This window comes from Abramis brama, assembly GCF_963993115.1.
Source record: "Abramis brama genome assembly, chromosome: 8".
Lineage (NCBI taxonomy): Eukaryota > Metazoa > Chordata > Actinopteri > Cypriniformes > Leuciscidae > Abramis > Abramis brama.
The window spans coordinates 40,174,688-40,199,656 of NC_139970.1; the positions used below are offsets into that span (position 1 = coordinate 40,174,688).

The 24,969-nt window shown below is 35.8% G+C and overlaps 1 protein-coding gene across 1 annotated transcript in view; it reads left to right on the forward strand.

The window, feature by feature from the left end:
* The window catches only part of lrp2a (low density lipoprotein receptor-related protein 2a), a 99,172-nt gene that overhangs the window by 35,567 nt on the left and 38,636 nt on the right, over positions 1-24,969 (forward strand). Inside the window, exons 18-40 of the mRNA XM_084123233.1 lie at positions 658-783; positions 1,061-1,191; positions 1,722-1,859; positions 2,054-2,335; positions 2,860-3,099; positions 4,164-4,283; positions 4,562-4,678; positions 5,859-6,239; positions 9,166-9,180; positions 10,400-10,648; positions 11,973-12,184; positions 12,269-12,453; positions 12,616-12,844; positions 13,698-13,875; positions 14,472-14,606; positions 17,159-17,325; positions 17,448-17,591; positions 18,575-18,684; positions 18,935-19,112; positions 19,831-20,044; positions 21,256-21,495; positions 22,493-22,681; positions 23,819-24,739. Coding sequence (XP_083979359.1) covers positions 658-783; positions 1,061-1,191; positions 1,722-1,859; positions 2,054-2,335; positions 2,860-3,099; positions 4,164-4,283; positions 4,562-4,678; positions 5,859-6,239; positions 9,166-9,180; positions 10,400-10,648; positions 11,973-12,184; positions 12,269-12,453; positions 12,616-12,844; positions 13,698-13,875; positions 14,472-14,606; positions 17,159-17,325; positions 17,448-17,591; positions 18,575-18,684; positions 18,935-19,112; positions 19,831-20,044; positions 21,256-21,495; positions 22,493-22,681; positions 23,819-24,739 — 4,901 coding nt within the window. The remainder of the gene's footprint in view (positions 1-657; positions 784-1,060; positions 1,192-1,721; positions 1,860-2,053; positions 2,336-2,859; positions 3,100-4,163; positions 4,284-4,561; positions 4,679-5,858; positions 6,240-9,165; positions 9,181-10,399; positions 10,649-11,972; positions 12,185-12,268; positions 12,454-12,615; positions 12,845-13,697; positions 13,876-14,471; positions 14,607-17,158; positions 17,326-17,447; positions 17,592-18,574; positions 18,685-18,934; positions 19,113-19,830; positions 20,045-21,255; positions 21,496-22,492; positions 22,682-23,818; positions 24,740-24,969) is intronic.

The window sequence follows — 24,969 nt, forward strand, 5'->3', positions numbered from 1 at the left end:
TATTATCAGCAGATATCGTGTTTCTCAGGAGTGAATTACCCTCCTCCAGCTCCTCTCGTCAGTCAGGATTTGGCATTCTGTTTCCCCTTGAATCAGAATAAATTCTCGAATTATGTAGTACTTTAAAATCTTGAATTAACGATATCTGCTTACATTCATGTTGGTTCTGTTCTGTTTCCCCTAAGGGAGGGTTATTTCTGCTCTTATTCATGCTAGGCTGCATGGATGCACTGGGAGTTCTCGCCCAGAACAGAACTATACCGCCAATCGTAACTGTATGCTAATTGTCAATCGTATTTGACGATAGTGGTCCTGACAGAAATGTCAATAAAGGCATTTATAATATACTTATCATATTACTGATCATATTATAATATATATATATATATATATATATATATATATATATATATATATATATATATATATATATATATATATATTTTGGAACTTTTTGGAAGTTTTGGAACTTTTAAGGTTATTTTGCATCCTTTTTGAAGCTTGAAAGATTTATTCCTCATTCATTATAATTGCATGTAAAACAGCCTGTGTTCCTATGAGGAAAGAAAGTAAAGAGGGTGAGGAAATGATGACAGAATATTTATTCTTGCGTGAGCTATTTCTATTAAAGTCATGTATGTGTCTTTACTTTGGCAGTTATATTTTCTGGACCGACTGGTACCGTCCTGCGAAGATCATGCGGGCCTGGGGTGATGGGTCACATGCTCAGTCGATTGTAAACACCACTCTCGGCTGGCCCAATGGCCTGGCCATTGACTGGAGGTGAGTTGTATTTCCCAGAATGAAACCACAACAATACAGCATTCGTTTGTGCTCATAATACCACAAACAATAATCCATCTCTGTTTCATTCATAAATCTGTCTCTCTTTTTTTTAAAATTTTGATGGCTTCCTAAAGTCGTGACTCATCGTTATTTGTTTTGTTGCACATTCAATGCACACTCACTCCTAATCTCCTTAAAACTATGAACGGACATAATCCTGTTTCTCAGCATTGGCCTAAACCCCTCTGCTCTTGATCATGTCTCTGCCTCTCAGTGCCATGCGACTGTATTGGGTGGACGCCTTCTTTGATAAGATCGAGCACAGCAATTTCGATGGACAAAACAGGCTGTCTTTGGAACGCATCACCCAGATCTCCCACCCATTTGGACTTACTGTTTTTGGAGGTGGGTTTATAAATATGCATGCCTGTCTGTCTGCCTTTCTTTCTATCTATCTATCTATCTATCTATCTATCTATCTATCTATCTATCTATCTATCATTATATCTATCTATCTATCTATCTATCTATCTATCTATCTATCTATCTATCTATCTATCTATCTATCTATCTATCTATCTATCTGTCTATCTATCTGTCTGTCTGTCTGTCTGTCTGTCTGTCTGTCTGTCTGTCTGTCCTGAGATGCAGCTGACTTCTATAAAGCAGTCTAAATTAAACCCACCGACTGATGTAATGTTAATTTTGCCATTCATCGATGTCTGTCATCCTCACATTAGTCACACTGGCCTGTTCTTTGATGATGGATAGTCATTTCTGGTATCTGTGAAATGAAGGTCATTATGCCGCTTACTTAAACTTGTGTAGTTCGTCTGTTCGGTGCTGAAAGATAAAAGGGCAGAAGTCAGAGTTCATGGACTGGTATTTCACAGAGATAGCTTGCTTGATTACATTAATGAAGTTTTCTGGTCCAGGTTACGTGTACTTCACCGACTGGCGGCTGGGTGGAATCGTGAGGGTCCGTAAAACAGACGGAGGGGAGATGATGATCATTCGCAGAGGGATCAGCCACATCATGCACGTCAAATCTTTCAACGCTGATACGCAGATTGGTGAGAGTCACTTTCATTTGTTTATTGATGAATTTACTTTACTCAAATTTTGCATTGGCTGTAATGTCTCCACAAAGTGGTTTGTAAAGCCCATTTATCCACATACAACCAATGAAACAAATTGCCATGAAGCAATAAATTAAATTAACTTGTGTGTTTAATCAATAATGTGCATTGCTTTTTACCCACAACAGGATCTAACTTCTGCAGCAGGCAAACTAACCCAAATGGAGACTGCAGTCATTTCTGTTTCCCAGCACCGTACTCCCAACGAGTGTGTGGCTGCCCGTATGGAATGAAGCTGGAAGCGAATCAGCAGACGTGTGTAGACGATCCATCCAATGAGCCGCCGACGCTCCAGTGTGGCTCAAACTCCTTCTCATGCACTAACGGGAAGTGCGTCCCTCAGAACTACCAATGTGACGGCGTCGATGACTGTCACGACAACAGTGATGAGGCCAACTGTGGCGCTAATAGTAATGTTTAATATTTACATTCTATGCAAATGTTTATGCACTGAAAGCTGTGGGATATAGATTTAAAAATTATGACAAATGACAATTTTGCTGGCACAATATAATTATGCAACATCCTGAATTACATTTATGCTGTTGGCAGACATTTTTTTCCAGAGCAAATTACAGCAACAAAAAGCTCTTGCGGAATGAATCAGTCAATGCCAAATCCCACCTTCGGACCTCAAGCCCTAAATCAACCAGTATATATTAGATAAATGGCACGCAGAATGGGAAGAATGTCAAGATCACAAATTATTTGAAATAAATCCAGACATGATCAAGTTGGTGTCGTATAGGCCATACTATACTGATTCATGGCCATGTATTGAGGGGGCAAAGATGTTTTTAATGTCATGAGACAATTATTTTTATTTATGGCAATCTTTGAAGTACTTATTTAGTAAGATGGACCCAGAAAAACTTTAAAGTCTTTTTCACTTGTAATGAAAATAACCCCCCCCCCACACTCTGCTGGCTCACAGATAACACATGCTCGCCCACTGCCTTCACCTGTGCCAATCAGCGCTGTGTGCCCAGAAGCTGGCACTGCGACGGACACAATGACTGTTTTGACGGCAGTGACGAGAGGGACTGTCCCACCCAGACCCCTGGCACTTGCCAGTCGGACCAGTTCAGCTGTGCCAACCATCGCTGCATCCCCCGCACATGGCTCTGTGACACCGACAACGACTGCGGAGACGGGTCGGATGAGACCGACTGTGGTGAGGCCTTGGCAACTGTTAATTGATTATATATAGGGGCTATTAATTCATTATGAATTTTCAAATATATTTTTTAAAACGGATAGCTTTGACTCTAAATTCTGATTTGACGAGGTCCATTTTAAAGCCGTTTTTTTTACAAAAACAGAGGTTGCAAACAGGATGCAGGAGTACAACGTTTTATAAGCCTTATAGTTAAACGAACACATAGATCTGTACTAATCATAGATTTGTACTAATTTTCTTCCAGAACTGTAATTCAATAAATTCACCTTCTTCTAATTCCACGTCCACTTCCTGTGGGTGTGGCCTATTCTAATTCCAACTCATTAATTGAAAGGAAGCCGATTCTTAAGCGATGTTATGCGGAAGTTTGAATACTTAAGGTTTGGGGTTTTGGGAACTTCCTAGCCTTAAGTATGAGCCACAGAATAGAGAAGCATGCCTTAGTGATCACGATTAAAAATGGCCGATTAAACAGGATTAGAGGGGTAGATCTGTGTATCGACGGTTTTTTATGTATATTTACAAATGTATTTAAAATGTTGGAGATCTCAAAATGAACTCATACTGTATATTTCTCATCAAATAATGTTAAAACCAAATGATCTGAACTATGTGCTGTTCATATTAATTTCATAGCACTATATTCTTACTGTATGTGAAAAATTTGTCACTTTTTATTTCTCTTACCTCTAGTTTCACGTACAAGGCTTAAGTCTAGTCTCAGGCTAAAATGCGTGTTTGAGCTGTTTTAACGTAAAGCAACTTACACTGACATTTCTTAAAATCTGCCATTGTTTTGTCTCAAGATTCACACCAGTAACATTTTTTCTAAGGCACATTTATAAAGGCTACATAAATGTCCTAATTGAACTAAGGCCTAATCCTGGCTTAATCTAAGTCCTATCTGTGAAACTGGGCCTAAAGGTATTTTTTAAGAGAAACATCTGAGACAAAGTTGATTTTGAATGAAACATAAATTAGAACCCTGTTAAGTCTCTTGAGCTTTGAAAGGGCTTCTTCTGAGCAATGAACTTTTCTTGTGGTGTTGCTTTCTCCAGATTCTCTTGGCACATGCCACCCTGGTCAGTTCCAGTGTCCGGACCACCGCTGCATTGACCCCAATTACGTGTGTGATGGAGACCGAGATTGTGCAGACGGGGCGGACGAACAGGGATGTGGTAAGAGTTCATTATATGAAGTTAACCTGCAATATTGTTTAGCTAAGAATTGCAGAACATAAATCTTTTATTGCATTTCTAAAATGGTAATGGCATTTTATTTCTTTACAAATTAAATGTATTTCAACATAAACCAGACATGGCCGTGCAAACATATGAATTCTCTATGCACACAAATGTAACTTTCACGGTATAAACAGTTTAATAAAATCTCTAATGGAAGTCCAAATCAGATCAAGCTGATTTTTATTTTTTGACTAAATCTTTTTGATCATCAGTGTACAACTGCTCAGCCTATGAGTTCAAGTGTGTAAACGGGCATCAGTGTGTCAACTCATACTACCGATGTGATGGGGTGTTTGACTGTAACGATCGCTCGGATGAATCTGGCTGTCGTAAGTATAAACAAATTAATTTTAAGTTTGTCTTTTAGTTCTGATAATCTTCAACATGTCTTTCAATTATGATAATTGTGTAGGACATTGCATTACATATGCAGTATATAAATGGGTGAATCTTACAAAAACATTTCCAGTCACTGTGCACCCCCAAAACAAAAGTAAATATATACATATATAAATAAAGAAGAACATTCATATTTTTGCATTTTGTTTTTGAGTTTTTTTGTTGTTGTTGTAATTCCCATTATTCTCAATGGTGATTCGTATTAAATTTGCATTATTATAATATATTTTTAACCGTATAGCATACCGGTAAGTATTGTAATACAATAATTTTTTTATTTAAAGTAGCTATTTTTATTTAAATTAAAGGCAGTACAACAAATACTGCCATGATGTAGGAATATATTATTTTAAAATCGATCATTATTACATTTATTTAAACTACTGGACTGAGAATTGTCACGGGTGGTTGCAGGAATGCAGACGAAGACGAGAATATATTACCAACATGAAGGTTTAATGGTAATAATATAAATGAAAGCTGAACACGCATCAACACACACCAAACACAACGTAGATCGGACAAATACTGATGATTAACTGAACACAGGTGATACAGATGAACTGATAATGACAATGAAGATGACATGTGACGTGATGACAGGCAGACAAGTCCAATGAAAACAAACTAAACAAAACACAACTGTGACAAGAATGAGATGCATTTTGCAAATATGCTGATTAAAAATTAGGTTGATATGTGCTTAATTATCATGGAAATAAGTTCACAATACAATATTTCTAAAGATCCTACAAAAGATTTGGTAACACTTTATTTTGATGGTCCACTTTAGACATTCTACTAACTATAACCTAACAGTCTACAAATACTCTAATTTGAGTTATCTGATATGTAGCTGCAAATTTATGAGAGTAAGTTGACATGTAGTTGCAAAGTTACTATTAGTTAGTCAAAAATCGAAATACAGTATAACCTGATTTTCTTTCAGAAAAATTACATTTTATACTTTTTTCTTTTAAATTTGGGTTGAAATACAACCATGTTCTTAATTCATTGTATTGAGCATTTCTTTTAAACCTCAGGAAACGCTAACATTTGTCTTGGATTGACATGCATGCATTAACTTAGCATGACCTTTGACCCCTCCAGCCACTAGGCCACCCGGCATGTGTCACCACGAGAGTGAGTTTCAGTGCCAGTCAGACGGCAGTTGTGTTCCCTCGAGCTGGGAGTGTGACGGGCACCCGGACTGTGAAGATGGCTCAGACGAACACCACGTTTGCCCGCCGAGGACGTGCCCCACCTCACAGTTCCGCTGCGATAATGGGAACTGTGTTTTCCACGGCTGGATATGTGACGGAGATAATGACTGTCGGGATGGCAGCGATGAGCGAGACTGTCCCACGCCACCGTTCCGCTGTCCCAGCTGGCAGTGGCAGTGCCCAGGACACAGTGTGTGTGTTAACCTCAGCAGGGTGTGCGACAACACTCCAGACTGTCCCAACGGGGCGGACGAATCCCCTCTCTGCAGTAAGTCATGCCAGATGTTTTACTGAGATTTGCAAGACATATACACTACCGTTCAAAAGTTTTGGGTCTTTTTGTTTTTGAAGGACGTGTCTTATTCTCAACAAGACTGCATTTATTTGATCAAAAATTCAGTAGAAACTCACAATATTTCACAATATTGTGAAATATATTTTACACAATATCATATATAAATGACATTGTGTAAAATGTAATTTATTTCAGTGATGACAAAGCTGAATCTTCAGCTTCATTACTCCAGTCTTCAGTCACATGATCCTTCAGAAATCATTCTAATATGATGATTTGCTTCTCAAGAAACATTTATTGTTATTATCAGTTGAAAATAGTTGCACTGCTTCATATTTTTGTGGAAATCATGTTACAGAAAGTTCTAAAAACAGCATTTATTTAAAATCTTTTGTAACAATATAAATGTCTTTCCAGTCACTTTTTATTAAAAAAAAATTGGTCCCAGTTTATATTAAGTGGCTTTAAGTACTATGTTAATAATTTGACACAATGTACTTATCGTGTTCATGTTGTATTGTAAAACACTTTTGCTGCTATTGAGATGTGATACGGGTAAGGTTAGGGACAGGTGTGGTGGTATGGATAGGTATAAGGGTGCGTTAAGGTGTAAGGAAGGGTCAACTGTGTAATTACAAATGTAATTACATAAATTAATTACAGCTGTAATTAAATGCTGGTATTTTTAAAATATAAGTACAATGTAAAAACATGTATGTACACAATAAGTCCATTGTGTCAAATTATTAACATAGTACTTAAAGCCACTTAATATAAAGTGGGACCAAAAAATGTCTTCTTTCAAAAAAAATTATTCTTACTGACCTCAAACTTTTGAACGGTAGTGCATAAACTGTAAGAATATTGACCTCCCTAATGAACATCTTGGCTTTGTTCTAAAACTTAATGAGCTGCCTATAGGCAGACATTCTTACATTAAATATCATGTTCACCAAGTTGCTGCCTATGTAAAGTTTTCTAAATCGATCTCAATCTAGTTTTCATTCTTGTAGGATGCTGCCTATGTAGACAGTGGATAGCAGAATATCTCATTTAAAATGAATTAATTAAATACATTTTTTGATGTACAGTGCAATGCATAAGTGAATACACCCATGCTAAAGTTGACTAAAAAGAGGAATAAAAAATCATATTTTGGAAATTGAACTTAATGCCTTAATTTAAAAAATTAGGAAAAATCCAACCTTTAAGGACACCAATTTTCTTTGTGAATGAATAATGTATCGTAAATAAATAAATGTTCTTCCTTAAAATACATGGTGCATAAGTGAGTACACCCCTATGTTAAATTCCCATAGAGGCAGGCAGATTTTTATTTTTAAGTATTTTTTATTATTTTTTTTTAGGATACTATGCATCCTGATAAAGTTCCCTTGGCCTTTGGAATTAAAATAGCCCCACATCATCACATAGCCTTCACCATACCTAGAGATTGGCATGATTTTATTTCAGTTAGCCTAAAAGCTAGTTTGATTTGCATTGAGAGATGATCTTATGGAAAGTACCCCATGCCAATCTCTAGGTATGGTGAAGGCTATGTGATGATGTGGGGCTATTTTAATTCCAAAGGCCAAGGGAACTTTATCAGGATGCATAGTATCCTAATTTTTTTTTTAAAAAAATACTTAAAAATAAAAATCTGCCTGCCTCTATGGGAATTTAACATAGGGGTGTACTCACTTATGCACCATGTATTTTAAGGAAGAACATTTATTTATTTACGATACATTATTCATTCACAAAGAAAATTGGTGTCCTTAAAGGTTGGATTTTTCCTAATTTTTTAAATTAAGGCATTAAGTTCAATTTCCAAAATATGATTTTTTATTCCTCTTTTTAGTCAACTTTAGCATGGGTGTATTCACTTATGCATTGCACTGTATATGGAATGGAATAGTTGTTTGGATAAATACTATTGAGGGTTGAAACAACTTCCCAAAATGTTTAGCCATTATTTGTACGTCAACAGGACCTAAACAGCCCTTATTCTGCGGATCAATCCCACAAGTCTCTATTCTGCTTTGTCTCATTTAAACAGTGCAAATGACTTATGGTTGAAACATGGTTGAAAATCTACACGTTCATTTGATACAGGTTCCTGTGTTAAGTTTAAACCCACAGATGTTGTTGATTACCACAGAAAATAATTGTTATAAAAGTTTACACCATCACAGTTCCAATGGGGCAATGCATTACATCTGAATAAAGATTAAAATGCACATTTCATGATGTTTGTTACTGTTAACTGGATCTAAAATCGTTTTCGTTAATTGAGATAAAGCTGGGGGAAAAATTAGATGAACTTAAAAAACTTGCACTTAAAAACTAAAGAAAGAACATTAGAAATGTTCCCTTGGCAATTAACTGATATAAAATAAGCTTAAGTTAAAGTACTAAAATAAAAATAAAATTGAAATTAAAATAAATTATAAAAATATAAAAAAACAAAAAAATAATGAAAATTAACAAAAGGACATAACAAAATGTTATGTCACTATATTGATATTGAATGATACCTTAAACTTGCCCCTTAATCTTTAATTGTGAGTTCTATAAACAAGATTTTTATAAACCATGGGATGAATCGAAATCATTTTCTGTGCTAATCAAAAGCATGCCACAGATGCTGTCGTTTCGTGTATTGAATCCAGAACATTAATTTACATTGAAATCTTTCATTTTTCTCTTTATATTGAAACTATTAAAAGGCAATTCATGTGGTCAGTCAGTTGATTCCAATAGTTCATGGAGTATTTCAGAATGTTGTCTGTGTTATGAATCCCATTTGCCATCAAATCATGCATGTGTTTAGCTAATCTGGAAATTAACATTGAAATGATCTGTGATTTTCCTTCCATGTTGCCTTCCCTTCTCACAGATGAGCCCTTACCAGGTAGGCTGAATCCCTAATCACCCACAATCCTCTGCATGAAGCACTAATCCATCCCAGTATCTGCCTGGCTGTACTCACTAACCATCCAATTACCATCAGAGTGTCCGAATATGACAAGATTGTGTGTGTTTAGCATTATAGACATGTAGTTTGTAGTACTATTTACATGTGTTAGTCCATAGAAATGGTACACAACCACCGATGTATCTCACCCAATACCAGTTCCAGAAACAAGGACAACGGATTTAAACTAAACATTAGGGCTGGGGAATATATTGAATATTCACAATATATCTGCAATGGTCATCATGAACATTAACTCTTTGCCGACCTGCATTAAAAAAAAAAGAAAAAAGTTGCCAGTCAACGGCAGTATTTTTGATTATTTTCATAAATTTTCATGCATTCCTTTTTTTATCAAGACTTGAAAGTAGGTAATTTTCAACAAAAAGCTGAGAAAATTGCGTTTTTATACCTCTTTGTGGGTTTGACATTTCATTCGGTATATACACAAAAATAAATAATGTTGTTTTTCCTTCGTTGTTTATTTCCTGAAAAACTCATTTTTACTTTTGAGTTTTACTGCATTATCGTTGAGATACTCTTATAGTTTTATGTTACTTGTTTGAATTAGTTCTTATTTTTATATTTTCCATTTTTATTTTAATTATTTGTTAAAGCCTTAGATATTTAGTTTGTTTTTATGTTTTAGTTTTATGTTTTTGTCTTTTTTTGTTGAAAATATGTAATTTAATATATTTTTTTTACGTTTTTTTTTTTTAAATGTCTCAGTTTTAGTTTTAGTTATTTTAGTACATCAAGTTGAACTAAATGAAAATGAGAATTGTTTTCTCGGCAACTAGCTAAAGTATTATTTTTTTCAGAATTGTATTTATCTCAGTTAACATTTAATCATTTTATTTCAAGTAAAAAAAATGTTGTATAGTTTTTAGTTTTAGTTAACTAAAAAACAAAATTAATGATCAAAAATGGTTGTTTAATCACAAAAATGGTTTATCTGAATGAAAAAAGAACACATTTTCATGCAGTTTTAGAATAAATATATAAATATAGAGATTTTGTTTCATTTATATTGCCCAGCCCTAGTAAGCCTCCCCTTTAATGGTTGTCCTTACCATGTTCCCACAATACCTTGTGTCTTCATGCATATGATATGCTTCACATTGGTATTCATGTTGACTTTTCTGCTCGGTCGTAGATCAGGAGAGCTGCTCGGATAACAACGCGGGCTGCACTCACGGCTGCATCCAGGGCCCGTTCGGAGCCCAGTGCACCTGTCCCATGGGCTACCAGCTGAGCAACGACTCCAAGACGTGTGAGGACATGGATGAATGCCATCCTCTGGGCGTCTGCAGTCAGCACTGTTTCAACGAGAGAGGCTCCTTCCGATGTCATTGTCAGGACGGATACACTCTGGAGGCGGACGGACGCACCTGCAAGGCCTCAGGTTTGTGCGTCTCCTCTGAGCTTTGTGATCTCTGAGCGAGTGGAGCCATGCTCGGTCTCTGAGGGCCAACTGGACCAGCTCAGCTGGGTCTACTGCAGCTTCTCGGATTACCACAGATAAGACAAATAACATATATGTCAGTCACAAACTTTCTTACGGGGGTAATTAGGAGGTAATCACCAAACAAAGGGTTGTTTATGAGCTCTGCCGCTGACAAGAGCCCATTCCCTTGAGATAACCCGTTGAAAAATGCTGTCATCCGATATACCTCGTCTTCTTCCTGAATGTTGCTTTTCAACGGGAAAAAAGCTTTTTTATCCTACTATTTGGCCTTGTTAGATATGTCTTGCATAGTTTTATAACTGAGAGCTGATACATGAAGAAAGTTTGGATTCATTTCTGATCCTGCGAGGTTATTTGATATATTTTGAGATAATTGTGATCATTGTGGACTTCATATTTGGACGGCAATATGTGATTAAAGTATAAAACACAAAATGCTTACATGCCAGGCAGAAGTTGGACACAGAAAAGTTGGAATTATGTTTGTGATGATGGCGAAACAAGACAAGACGGATTATGCTTGAATGATTGGAATTTGAGTTTTATTTACTGAATGTGTTTTTGAATGAATTTCATTTCAAAATTAAAATTACATTTATTTTTTAATATTGTTTTTCTAAATGGATGAATATGACTGGATAGTGAAGAAAAACACTTTAGTTTAGTTTAACATTTTAGTCACTCCATAATTCTAATAATCATAACAACCTTAATAATTCATTTTGTTTTGTATACAAATTCAGTAAAAAACTAAAATGTAATCAATTTTTATATATTTTTTAATGGATGAACTGAAATCAATAGTGAAGTAAAGCATCATATAGTGAGGTCACTACATAATATTCATAATTTCATTTGTGCTATTCCATAGTTTTGATCACTTTACAACAATTCTAAAATGTGTTCAAAAATAGTTCAAAAGAGAAGTGTTTGTCTGTAAAAAAAATTATATATATATATATATATAGAGAGAGAGAGAGAGAGAGAGAGAGAGATATTTAATTTATAATATTTAAATTAAAATAAATGTTGTTCTAATCTATTTTTACTAACTTAAGCATCATTTAATCAGCATATTATAATGATTATTAAAGGATCATGTGACACTGAAGACTAGAGTAATGGTGCAGAAAATTCAGGAAAAAATACAAAAATTTAAATATATTAAGAAAGAAAACATTTTAAAAAAATATATATTTTAAATTGTAATAATATTTCACATTATTCTATTCTGTTCTGCATTCCTTTCTCGATCTGGCAGGATCTCGAGAGGCCTTGCTCTTAGTGGCGAGTCGGAATCAGATTATATCAGACGACATCCTCGCACAGCCAAACGCTATTCGGTCTCTTGTGCGAGACGGCCGTAACATCGTGGCGGTGGATTTCGACTCAGTCACAGATCGTATTTACTGGTCTGACACCACCCAGGACAGAATATGGAGCGCTCACAAAAATGGAAGCGACCGCACCGTGGTGAGTGACACAAACGCTGCTCCGGCACCCTTACAGTAATCATAAACCATCATCCCCATAAATATAATTTCTCTTCCCTGCCAGATCTTTGATAGTGGAGTGACCGTCACCGAGAGTCTCGCCGTAGACTGGGTTGGCAGAAACCTGTATTGGACAGACTACGTTTTGGAGACCGTAGAGGTGTCCAAACTAGACGGATCCCACAGAACAGTGTTGATTAGTGAAAACGTGACCAATCCAAGAGGTCTGGTCGTGGACCCTAGAAATAAGTAAGACCAATGACTCACTGCATTTAACAAGTGCACTGAGGAAAAAAAGGGTGTAGAAACAATTTTGACTCAGGAAATTGCTGTATAGTATATTAAATTAATTTTAAATGACCATTGGTTGCAAACGAAATCCCAGTATGCCCTTTTCTAAATGTATTTCAGCACGCACCTCATGTTTTGGACTGACTGGGGCAGAAATCCTCGCATTGAGAGAGCCAGCATGGATGGGAAGTTAAGGACTACGATCATCAGCAACAAACTTTATTGGCCCAATGGCTTAACAATTGACTACCCCAACAATCTGCTTTACTTTGCCGATGCTTACCTAGACTTCATTGACTACTGTGATTACGATGGAAAGAACCGAAAACAAGTGTTGGCCAGTGATTTGGTGAGACTTTTTGTTTTATGTGCACATTTATGTTTATGATTCTGTAGCTTTGCATGAACAATACTGTACACTTCCTTAGTATTTTTGTCTTGTTTTCCAGGATAAATATCTTTTCTTTTTTTTAAATGTTCTGAAAAATATATAAAAAATAAAGTGAGTTTTTTGCTGAAAACAAGAAAAAATATCTGCCAATGGGGTAAGAAAATTAAAAATGCAGTAATTCAAAGGGAAAAAACTAGTTTATTTTTCTTACCTCACTCATCTTATGTCATTTAGCATTTAAAGTAAATGTATATTTATTTAAGAATGTTTATATATTTGTACTGGAAAACAAGACAATAATTTAAAGTAAGAAAAAAAAAAATTTCAGTACAAGCAAATATGGTGCTATTTCAAAAATGTAATATTTGGCCAGGAACTCAGCAATGATTTAAATTCGGGATTTAATGTATAAATATTAGGCCATAAAATGTAGTAGCAAGTATGTGAACGCAGATGCACAGTTTAATTGAATGCATATGATGCATTTAAATTTTATGGAAAGACCTATGAATGTCTAATCGGTCAACATTAGAGTGCATTGAAATCTTCTCAACTTTTGGTCACATGATTGAGCATCACTTTTGCAAACCCTACCATTTTCCCTCAATGTCCTTACTATGCACCATCCCCATTTAAACGTACTCGCTGCATTTGCTAATGCAATATAAACTCTAGTTCGTAATGCAGTGCATTGGCATCTATGTTTACGCACTTGCATAATGTATCTTGCACAATTATGAATGCTTGTTTTGTTTTTTCTTCATATTTACCATGTGAATAAATAAAACACCTCTTGTTTCTCAATGAAAAGGTACTTCAACATCCCCACGCAATTACCATTTTTGAGGATTTTGTCTATTGGACCGACAGATACGTCAACCGCGTGATCCGGGCCAACAAGTGGCACGGACAGAACCAGACGGTGATGCTGTATAATCTGCCCCAGCCCATGGGCCTGGTGGCACTTCACCCTGCCAGACAGCCTGCAGGTACATAAACTGCCTGCTATCTGGAGAGCAAAGTGTTATTGTTAGGAGTAAATGCAGAAAGCATTTCTGGAAGTCACTCAGATAAGAAAAAAGAGGTTGAATAATAAGAGCTTTTTGTCACGCTGGCTGAAAAGGAAAGTAATTTCTTTGGTAACACTTATTTTACAGTGTCATTGTTACACGTTACATTTACTGTAGTAATAACTATAAATTATGCCATAACAAAATATTACATGGAATTAAACCTAAACCAAACCCTCATCCTATACCTAACCCTATAGTAAATATATGTAGTTAATTACTATTACTCAGTACTTAAATGGATAATTACACTGGAATACTGACACCTTAAAATAAAGTGTAACCATTTACAGTATTTTTTGAGAAAGAAGTGTGCTTAACTGTATTCAATGTGAACTTAAAAGTATTCAAAAATGTTTTTCTATGTCACAAAGTTTTAGAGGTGAACATATTTTTTCATCAGAATAACATGCACCAATGAACCGTTCAGAGGAAAACCAGAAGCGTGTTAAGAAAAGAAATAATAATATTGATTTGATGTTTAATGTTAAAGTTTCGGTGTGTTCTTCCTGCAGGTTTTAACCCCTGTGACCCCCGTTCGAGCCCCTGCACTCACATCTGCCTGCTGTCAGCGATTGGTCCCAGGTTCTACTCCTGTGCCTGTCCATCCGGCTGGACTCTCGCTGCTGACCAGTTCACGTGCGCTAGAGGTACGAGAGACATCGGCCGATGTGGGGTTTTCAGTGGCTGATGCAGATATCTTGAGAACAGAGTTACTTATGGCTAATAATAATAAAGTATGGTCAATGTTTGGTCAGTATGGTCAGGTTTTTTGAATGGGCTTCTAGTTAAAAGCCTGAGATAAGGTCTGTGGTGAACACAAACTCAAGATATTTTTATGTTTTATTCTACAACATAAAATGCACCAGTAATTTTTTTAAAGCTTTTAAGTGTCTTGGAAAGGGCGATTGATATAACAAGTGGCTAATATACTCACACAAACTATTCTAACTCAAGCTTTCCAACTCTTTAAAAAAAGTTGTTGGAAGTTTAGTGATGGTGACGTTGACGTCGTGCGACCGTGGTTTAGTTCATTTACATCTTAACTTTAGCTTTTTACTGCTTGCGATTGTATTTAGGCTTTAAAATCCATAAACGTTGTATTCATTAGTCCACTTTTACAGCCTCGTTGTGTTTATACTCATGCAAACTGTTCTAACTCAAGCTTTCCAACTCGTAGATTTTAAAAAAAAGATTAAAAGAGTTGTCGGGAAACTTATTGGTGGTGATGTTGAAGTCATACAACCCTGGTGTAGTTCGCTTATATCCTAACTTTAGCTTTTTACTTCTTGCGATTGTATTTAGGCTTCAAAATGTATTCATGAAGATTATCTTCATGAACAAAATGTGTAAGAATCATAGCGTCAGATTTACTAACAGCTTGCACCAGTGAAACCCTCTTGTTGCGCATAAAAACTCCTGTAAGGATTTACTAAAGATAAAAAATTAGCAATGAAAAAGCATGGACACAGTTATTTGTGCATATGCATTGCATTTGTAGTGATTTTCCTTTCCGATGCAAAATTTATGGACTAAGAGTATTTAAAAAATCATGCAATGTGGTTTACTAAGGTTTTCAATAGTCATGATCATTTGCCCTATTTGGTAAATATGGCCCATAAACTATTGTTGGTCTCAGAGCTTATTTTCTTCAATAATCCAAAAGCCAATGGAAAAATACCATTGGGTTTTTTCCGATGGAACCGGGGTGATGCGAACTTGCGAGTTGGCCTACAAAAATACATCATTACTCCAGCACTCTATAAGAAATGACCTCTGATTTTTAAAGTAGTAAAGCTGTACCATCTAAATGAACTTAATAAATACGCCATGGACAAAGATAAATGAGTTTAACAGTTTATTCCTGCTTGTGGCTGTTTTTAAAGAATAATGCATGTGTCTATGTCTTTAATGCTGGCCTCTGTCCATTTAATATGCTTTGCAGTGAATGAATGAAGCAGTCTTCTGTTAAAGTTGGATATAGATTTCAGGGGAATGAAAACTTGTCAACAGAAACCCATTTTCGATTTACTAAGTAAGCTTCTTTGTGGAGGCAAACATTTACTATTATAAAAGACCTTAGCTCAGCTAACGGTAACGGATGAAAGCGCGCAAGAGTCCTTTAGTCTTAAGAAGCCCTTAACATTCTCTTTGGGACAGACTCTCGACCTCGCTCATGTTTCAGCCTTTGTTAGCGCTGTCAAATGCATTCTTCCATGAGAGTTTAACAATTAATCCAGACAAACGGTGATTGAATGGCCTGTTTTTCCACAATCAACTGTGCTGATATGGCGTAGTTTACTCTGCGAGGACTTTTTCACCAGTACCTCATATCTGCAAGACTAAATGCAACGAGATGATACCTAGTTCTGGGAATCTGTGCTATCCCTTGTGAAAAAAGTGTGCTTAAGTGTATTGAATGCGCACTGGCAGTGTACTTTAAATCTAAAAAGTATATATTACTGAAATAAAATGCCACTTAAGTGTATTTAAAGAGCGTTGACTTTGATGACTGTTTCTTCTCACGCTGAAGTGCATTTTTAAAAAAGTTTAACCTTTTGAGTACATTTTTAATATTTTTGTCAAGTTTTGTCTTGAGAAGTGCACTTATTTTGATGCTAAAGCACATGTAAAGTACTTAATTATAAATGTAACTCTAGTATGTTATTCAATATTAGGTTTAAAGTTAATACATTTTACAATTGTGTAATTACAAATATATTTAAATACATAAAATACACGTTTTAATAGCAATGACATTAAATTATATTTTAGTTTACCATAAATGCTTGTTAGTACATATTTCAAAGACAATAAAATATATAAAAATATGTATTTTTATCTTACTTAAGTGGATCAAAAAAGTGCTCTTATCTTAATTGCATTTAATAAAAAAAAATAAAAAATCCACATCACATGCATTTAAATGTCAGAAAATATTACATTTAGTTTGCACTTTATTCTTTTATTATTTACGTAATGATACTTTTTTTAAAAAGTATGTAAAGTATAGTGTACTTTTTTACTAAAGTGTACTTTTTTTCACAAGGGATGGTAAGCATCTGTAAGCTTGCTTACAAGAACATTATTTCGCAAAACGTAATTGGTTGAAAATCAAATGTGTTACTGACGAAAAGCCCATTATTATGATTTTTTTATGGATGGCGTTTGAATTATGTATAATGTACTGATGATTTTGCAGTTGAGGATCCATTCCTGGTGGTGGTGAGAGACAGCATCATTTACGGCATCCCGCTCAACCCGAATGACAAGAGCAATGACGCCATGGTGCCGGTCGCCGGGCTGCTGAATGGATATGATGTGGACTTTGATGATGCTGAGCAGATGATCTATTGGGTGGAACATCCGGTAAAGCATATAAACATTTCCTACCTTATCTCACATGATTAATCCAAGATGCATCCTTAATTTGAACTAGTTAACAGGTTTTAAATTCTGAAATTAGGTTTTTGTCTTATTTATCTGCACAGGGGGAGATTCATCGGGTAAAGTCAGATGGTACCAACAGAACTGAGTTCGCACCAGCGGCCATCTTGGGTTCTCCGGTCGGACTGGCTCTGGACTGGATGTCGCAGAATCTGTACTACTCTAACCCTTCATCACAATCTATTGAGGTTGGCAAGCCTCATTTCACTGCATCATAGCTTGTTCTTATCAGGGCTTATTTCTACCTACTGAAGAATAGTTTGACCACACAGTTTTATCATTGTTAAAAACTAGTTTAAGTCTTGTAACCTGTAGATCTATGTGCTACAAACAGTGTTTTTATCGTTAACTAAAACTAAAAATATACTCAAAATAACTGTTATTAATTTAAATAAAATATAAATATTAGATTTATTTCAGTTAGTTGCCATCATTGCTAACACTAAAACTGAAATAAAAATAAATACAAAATAAATAGAAAAACAACAAAAAATAATAATAAAGACAAAAGCACCTAACAAAACTGCTAAAGCTTAAACTAAAATAAATATAAAAGCTAATTCAAAAAATATTAATACATTCTACAATTGTATTTAAATAAATCAAAATAATAATAAATACAATAATAGTATATAAATAATACTAAAATAACACTGGCTGCAGGAAGAGCCAAGTTAAAAATGTTGTTTTCAATAATGATCTTAGTTTTCGATACAGATATATAGAATATAATACCTGTATTTGATGAGGTATTACTGTAAACAGTGTCAGTTTGCCTCTAGTAAATGTAAACAGGCGGAACAAAATTATATATAATTATATATATGAATTATATATTTCTAAATATTTACTTAAATACTTGATACTGCTATTATGCAGGTGAAAAACTTCATTTGTATTGTTTTTCTATGTTGTATTGCTTGCAATTTGTTTTAAATTATTACTTGAACAGGCTGAGGAAATATATTAAATTTACCATTTATTTATTTTTTATTTATTTGTTTATTTATTTATTTGTTAATACTTACATTTTTTAACATTTAAAATATTAAATTTTTTAATAAAAGGGTGTGTTAAACAGCATATTCGCTTTGCTGTTGTAATTGGTATGGATAACTGAGAAATTTCACTGGTACTGTTATTGTGACAAAGCCAATCTGATTTGTTTCAGGTTCTGAGGCTAAAAGGAGAAAATCAGTACAGAAAAACTCTCATCACCAACAACGGCTCACCTACTGGCGCAGGAGCTCCCGTTGGCATTGCGGTGGACCCGGCACGTGGGTAAGCCCAGATAAGCAGAACCGTGGCATTAATCCTGATCCCCAAATTCAACAAGCTTGAGCTGATTTAATGTCATCTGCCAGGTCTGAACTGACTGAGCACAATAAACAACAGTCAACATACACAGAGTCATGATCAGTCCTAAATATATTCAGAAACAAAAAGACGCTGTATTTTCTGTCAGTATTTTCTCTCAGTATTTTCTATACTGCAGGTGTTTCTGTTTAGTGATGTTTCATATCTGTTTTAGAAAGATGTACTGGACAGATCAGGGGACAGAGAGCGGTATCCCGGCCAAGGTGGCGTCGGCAGATATGGACGGCTCCAACCCCGCCATCCTCTTCACCCATAATCTAGAACATGTGGAGTTCATAACGATAGACATCAGAGAGAACAAGCTCTACTGGGCCGTCACAGGAACTGGCGTGGTATGCCCTCTTTCCACATGTTTGGTTCATGCAATCAGAAATATTAATGTAGTTGCATGCTTTAGATTTTAGCTAGTTGGATGTACAGTATATATCAAATACACTACCATTCAAAAGCTTGCTCATCAAGGCTGTATTAATTTGATCAAAAAATACAGTAAAAACATTAATATTGTGAAATATTATTACAATTTAATATAACTATTTTCTATTCGAATATATTTTAATATATAATTCATTCCTGTGATAGCAAAGCTGAATTTTCAGCATCATTATTCAGTGTCACATGATCCTTCAGAAATCATTCTAACATGATGATTTGCTGCTCAAGAAACATTTATTATTATTATCAATGTTGAAAACAGTTGTGCTGATTTTTTTGTGTGGAAACTACTACATTTTCTCAGGATTCTTTGATGAATAGAAAGTTCTAAACAACAGCATTTATTTGAATAAGAATTCTTTTGTAACCTTATAAATGTCACTTTTGATCAATGTAATTAAGTATTATCTTATACTATATTATTATACGGTGTGTGCATATATATGTACACACACACACACACACATACATAAAGGTTGATGCAAGTATACTGTATATGTATGGATTTGCATCAACCTTTATAAAAACCAATGTTGGTCGTGTATATATATATATATATATATATATATTTAACAGAATAACTCAAATTCTACAACTGTTTCATCAATGTTTCAGATCGAGCGTGGTGACCCTGATGGATCAAACCGCATAACTATGGTGAATGGATTATCCCATCCATGGGGTGTGGCCGTACACGACTCCTACCTTTATTTCACAGATCGAGACTTTGAGGTGATTGAGCGTGTCGACAAAGCCACAGGACTCAACCGGGTCGTAATGCGGGATAACGTGGCTGGTCTTAGAGTACTCAAAGTACACTATAGAGACTGTGAGTATTAAAAAATAGTATGTAAAAAAATATGAACATATTGTTCCAAAACCTAGTGATCTGCCTTGCTACACCTACGTAGGCGACTGCCTTATAAACCACTGAATTTGGATGAAAAACAATGTGTAACTCTCTTCATAGACAGTAACTCCACACATCATACAAATAGCTCTTCCTACACAAAGTGCACTGAAGATGCACTATTGATTTCAATGGAGTTTGATGTTTGCATGTTGGTACGCTAATAACATGACACATTTTTGTATTTGCATCAGTAGATTTCAATTACAATACATATCTTCAAAGGCCGTTTTCTAAAAATGAGTAGTAGCACATACATACAGCAAAGCTTTTAGTTTCATTCCTATCTATATTCCAAAGGTTTTTACAGAGGGGTTTGTCAATTTTTATAGTTCCTTTATTTAATTTACTTAAATATGGTGAAAATGTATTCGATAAAAAGAGATATCCAAAGTCCTCTGTAAAAACCTTTGTAAAAAGGTTTAAAAAAGTATTTTTAACCCGGCTTTAACCAATATTCAGCTTTCTGTAATGCAAATTTGTGCATAATTAATTAGATAATGTGTAATTTGCAGAGTTAAACATAACATTTCAGAAAACTTGTAATTCCAGATATTTGTCCTAATGTACTGTGATTGATAAACTGGGGAAAGAATGGTGATGTCAATTAGCTGAATGTTTTAAAAATGAGATTGGACCTCCGAATGCTGCCTATGTAGGCTTTTATCTCTGATTCATTCCACGGTTGGTTTGACTTGTGGTGGTCTTTTCTGGAAGTCATCGTAACCTTGATGCCCGTGTTGCAATTACCAGAGAGGGATGAATGACTTTCAATGAGATATCAGTTTACCAATTAGTTCCCCTCCGCCTCAGGGGGACACTCAGCTTTATACGGAGAAGAATCAGTGTCCCTTTGTTCGGCGCTCAGTGCACATGTTCATTCTCTGGGGCTGTGAACGCTATCTATTGTATAAGTCCTTCCAGTAAGAGGTGGAAGTGATAATATATCAGTATCACTACATACTGAGATGCACCAGAAATGTGTATACATTACCAGAATAGACAGATATGAGTCAGTATCATGTATTCTTATGATTACCTCTTTGCAGTTTTTTTTAAGTATTAAATATCTCCCTCTCATTCTCTTTATCTGGTCTAAGTTGTTTGTCTTTCTGCCTGTCTCCCTATAGCTTCAGCAGGCTCGTCTAACGGTTGCAGTAATAACGTGGGGACATGCCAGCAGTTGTGTCTACCACGTCCCAGTGGCCTGTTCAGCTGCGCCTGTGCGACTGGGTTCAAACTCAACGCTGATAACAGAACCTGTTCTCCATACCAATCCTACGTTGTGATCTCTATGCTCACTGCTATCAAGGGCTTCAGTCTGGAGGGCGCGGATCACTCGGAGTCCATGGTGCCTGTGGCAGGCAGAGGTGAGGATCAGCAGGGCTGGGCGGTACAGATACAAAATACTATTATTTAAAATATTATAATATATTTAATTAATATCATATAATAATGGTTTACAATATATTTAGTAAATATTTAATATAATAAAAAAAATATATATATATTTTAAATATTTAATTAAATTTTTACTGTTTTATATAAATATAAAATCACTTTTATATAAGTGTTTCCAATTTTTTATATATATATATATATATTCTTATTAGTTAATATTAATAATATAAATCATAATATTTTATATTTATATATAATATTTATGATTCAAATTCATATTATTAATATTAATTAATACGATTATTTGTGTTCATTAATTACAATACAGTAAAAATATAGTTTTAAAAATTATAAATGCACTAGAACGGATAATATTTAAAGTTTTTCATTTATATGAGCGAATATAACATAACTATTATATTTATATAAAAAGTATTTCCAAATTCTTTTTATTATTTAATAAAAAATTAGGATTAGCCAGGATTAGATTCAAAATGTTCAAAAAGTATAATTCATGAATTAAAGTACAGAAAAAAATCTAGTTTTAAAAAGTATAAATGCATTTGGTCTGCATTGTTTTTCTCTAAATGAACAGGGAGAAATAATATTTTGAGTTTAAGTTCCATTTATGTGAATGAATGTAACATAACTACATTTTTATTCACTAAAATATTTTAATATATATAAAATGGCACACAAAGACTTTTGAGTGACAGCCCAAACGTTTGTTGAATCAGTGTTGAATCAATTCATTGAAGTGGACCGTTCGAACTGACTGAAAGTATTGAAGCTTTACGGCCAATAAAAAGCACATTTATTCACATGTTTCTTTATTGTATATTGCTAGCATACTTTTACAAATATATTGTGAATATAGTGTGTAATAAGAAATGCATGGTACAATGGGGGAAAAAAAGCATCATTGCACTATAACTTTTTGTGCATGTGTGTGTCTGTGTCCTGTAGGCCGCAATGCTCTTCACGTAGACGTGCACATGCCTTCCGGTTTCATTTACTGGTGTGACTTCAGCAGCACCGTGGCGTCTCAGAACGGAGTCCGCAGGATCAAACCGGACGGCTCTGGGTTTCGCAGCATCGTCACCTCTGGAATCGGACGTAATGGAATACGGGGCATTGCTGTAGACTGGGCCGCAGGTGAGGGGTTGTGTGCTTGTATGTTAAAAACAGATTTGGTGAATTTGGCCACATCCCAAAACCAGTAGGAATCAAAGGAATGTGAACTCTAATGCCAAGTACCTCAGATACACTGAATTCATGGAGCGTTTTGTGAAGTCACTGCTTTCATGTGGTTTATACTTTTCTGGAATGTTCTAGAGCAGCTTTAGAGGTCAGAATGGTGACGGCTTACTGTAGGGACATGTTCATTAACTCACGTTAGTATAAGCACAGACAGGTGGCTTTGGAGAAGATTAAAGGTTAACATATGACAGATAAGAGGCTCAGTTAGTTTAGACCTCGGTGACCCAAACAAACTTTTGACCCCAATATGTGGATAAACAAGTTTGGCACACTACAAATCAAAAGTTTGTGGTCGGTAACGGTAAGATTTTGAAATAATTATGCTCACCAAGACTGCATTTATTTGATGAAAAATACAGAATTTTCTTTTAATATTGTGCAATATTATTTTAGTTTAAAACAATTTTTCAATTTGAATATTATTTAAAATGTAATTTATTCATGCGATGTATAGCTACATTTTCAGCATCATTACTCCAGTCTTCAGTGTCACATGATCCTTCAGAAATCATTCTAATATGCTGATTTGCTGCTCAAGAAATTTTTGTGGAAACCATAAGAATTTTTTTTTCTGGATTCTTTGATGAATAGAATAGAACTGAACATTTTAGAGTGGCCTTTTATTGTGGCCAGCCTAAGGCACACCTGTGCAATAATCACACTGTCTAATCAGCATCTTGATATTCCACACCTGTGAGGTTGGAGGCATTATCTCGGCAAAGGAGAAGTGCTCACTAACACAGATTTAGACAGATTTGTGAACAATATTTGAGAGAAATAGGCCTTTTGTGTACATAGAAAAAGTCTTAGATCTTTGAGTTCTGCTCATGAGGGGCAAATGGGGGCAAAAACAAAAGTGTTGCGTTTATAATTTTGTTCAGCGTAGAAATGAAGTATTCCTTAGTGTTTATATAAGGCATTTACTCAAGTTTAGTTTTACTTTATATAATTAACTTTTTACTTAATCGTGACTACATTTTTTTTGTTGCAAATGTTGTGCTACTACTCTTTCTTTTATTTGTTTTTCCACAGGAAACCTCTATTTCACCAATGCCTTCTTGACCGAGACGTACATTGAAGTCATCCGACTCAATAACACGTTCCGTCGTGTTCTTCTCAAAACCCAAGTAGACATGCCACGTCATATTGTGGTGGACCCCATGAACAGATACCTCTTCTGGGCCGACTACGGACAGACCCCCAAAATCGAGCGGGCTTTTCTAGACGGTTCCAACCGGACAGTGCTGGTTTCTTCAGGCATCATCACCCCCAGGGGTTTGGCTCTGGACCACCGGGACGGATACATCTATTGGGTGGACGATTCCCTGGACATGATCGCACGAGTCCGGCCCGAGGGGGGCGAGACGGAGGTGGTACGGTACGGAAGTCGTTATCCGACTCCATATGGCGTCACAGTGTTTGAGGGGAATGTAATCTGGGTGGACAGAAACCTGAAGAAAGTCTTCCAAGCCAGCAAACAGCCAGGCGCGACCGACCAGCCGCTCGTGATCAGAGACAACATCAACATGCTGCGGGACGTCACCATCTTTGACCAGAGAATGCAGCCAAGCTCAGCCCACGAGCTCAATAACAACCCCTGCTTGGTGTCTAACGGCGGCTGCGCTCACTTCTGCTTCGCCATCGTGGGAACTCAGACGAGGAAGTGTTCGTGTGCCTTTGGGAATCTGGCTCCGGATGACAGCAGTTGTGTGGTGTCCCGGGATGATTACCTTATTTACACGACAGAAAGCACTGTGCGATCTCTGCGGCTGGATCCAGAGGATCACTCGCTGCCGTTTCCCGTGGTTAACGTTCCCCGGACTTCGGTAGCCCTTGATTTTGACCGGTTGGATGGCAGGATCTATTTCACCCAGAGCTCGGGAGCGGGCCAGAGCAAGATCAGCTTCATCACTTTGGCTTCACCTTCCTCTCCTGCTACAGAGGTGGCCTCAGGTGAGCTGCTTATTCAAACCCCGAATGCACTCTGACACTGCAGGTTTAGCTAGAAAAGGAAAGTTAATTGCAGCAACATTTGAATGTTGGCTTGACAAAGTATCTTGCATGACATTTACATTTTACAATGGCTAGTTTACAGTAAGGAAATTATTTGGATCTTATTTACCATATTAGCCAACTTGTTCTTTTATTATGAAATATAAAAAAGAAAGAAAGCATGGGAGAAG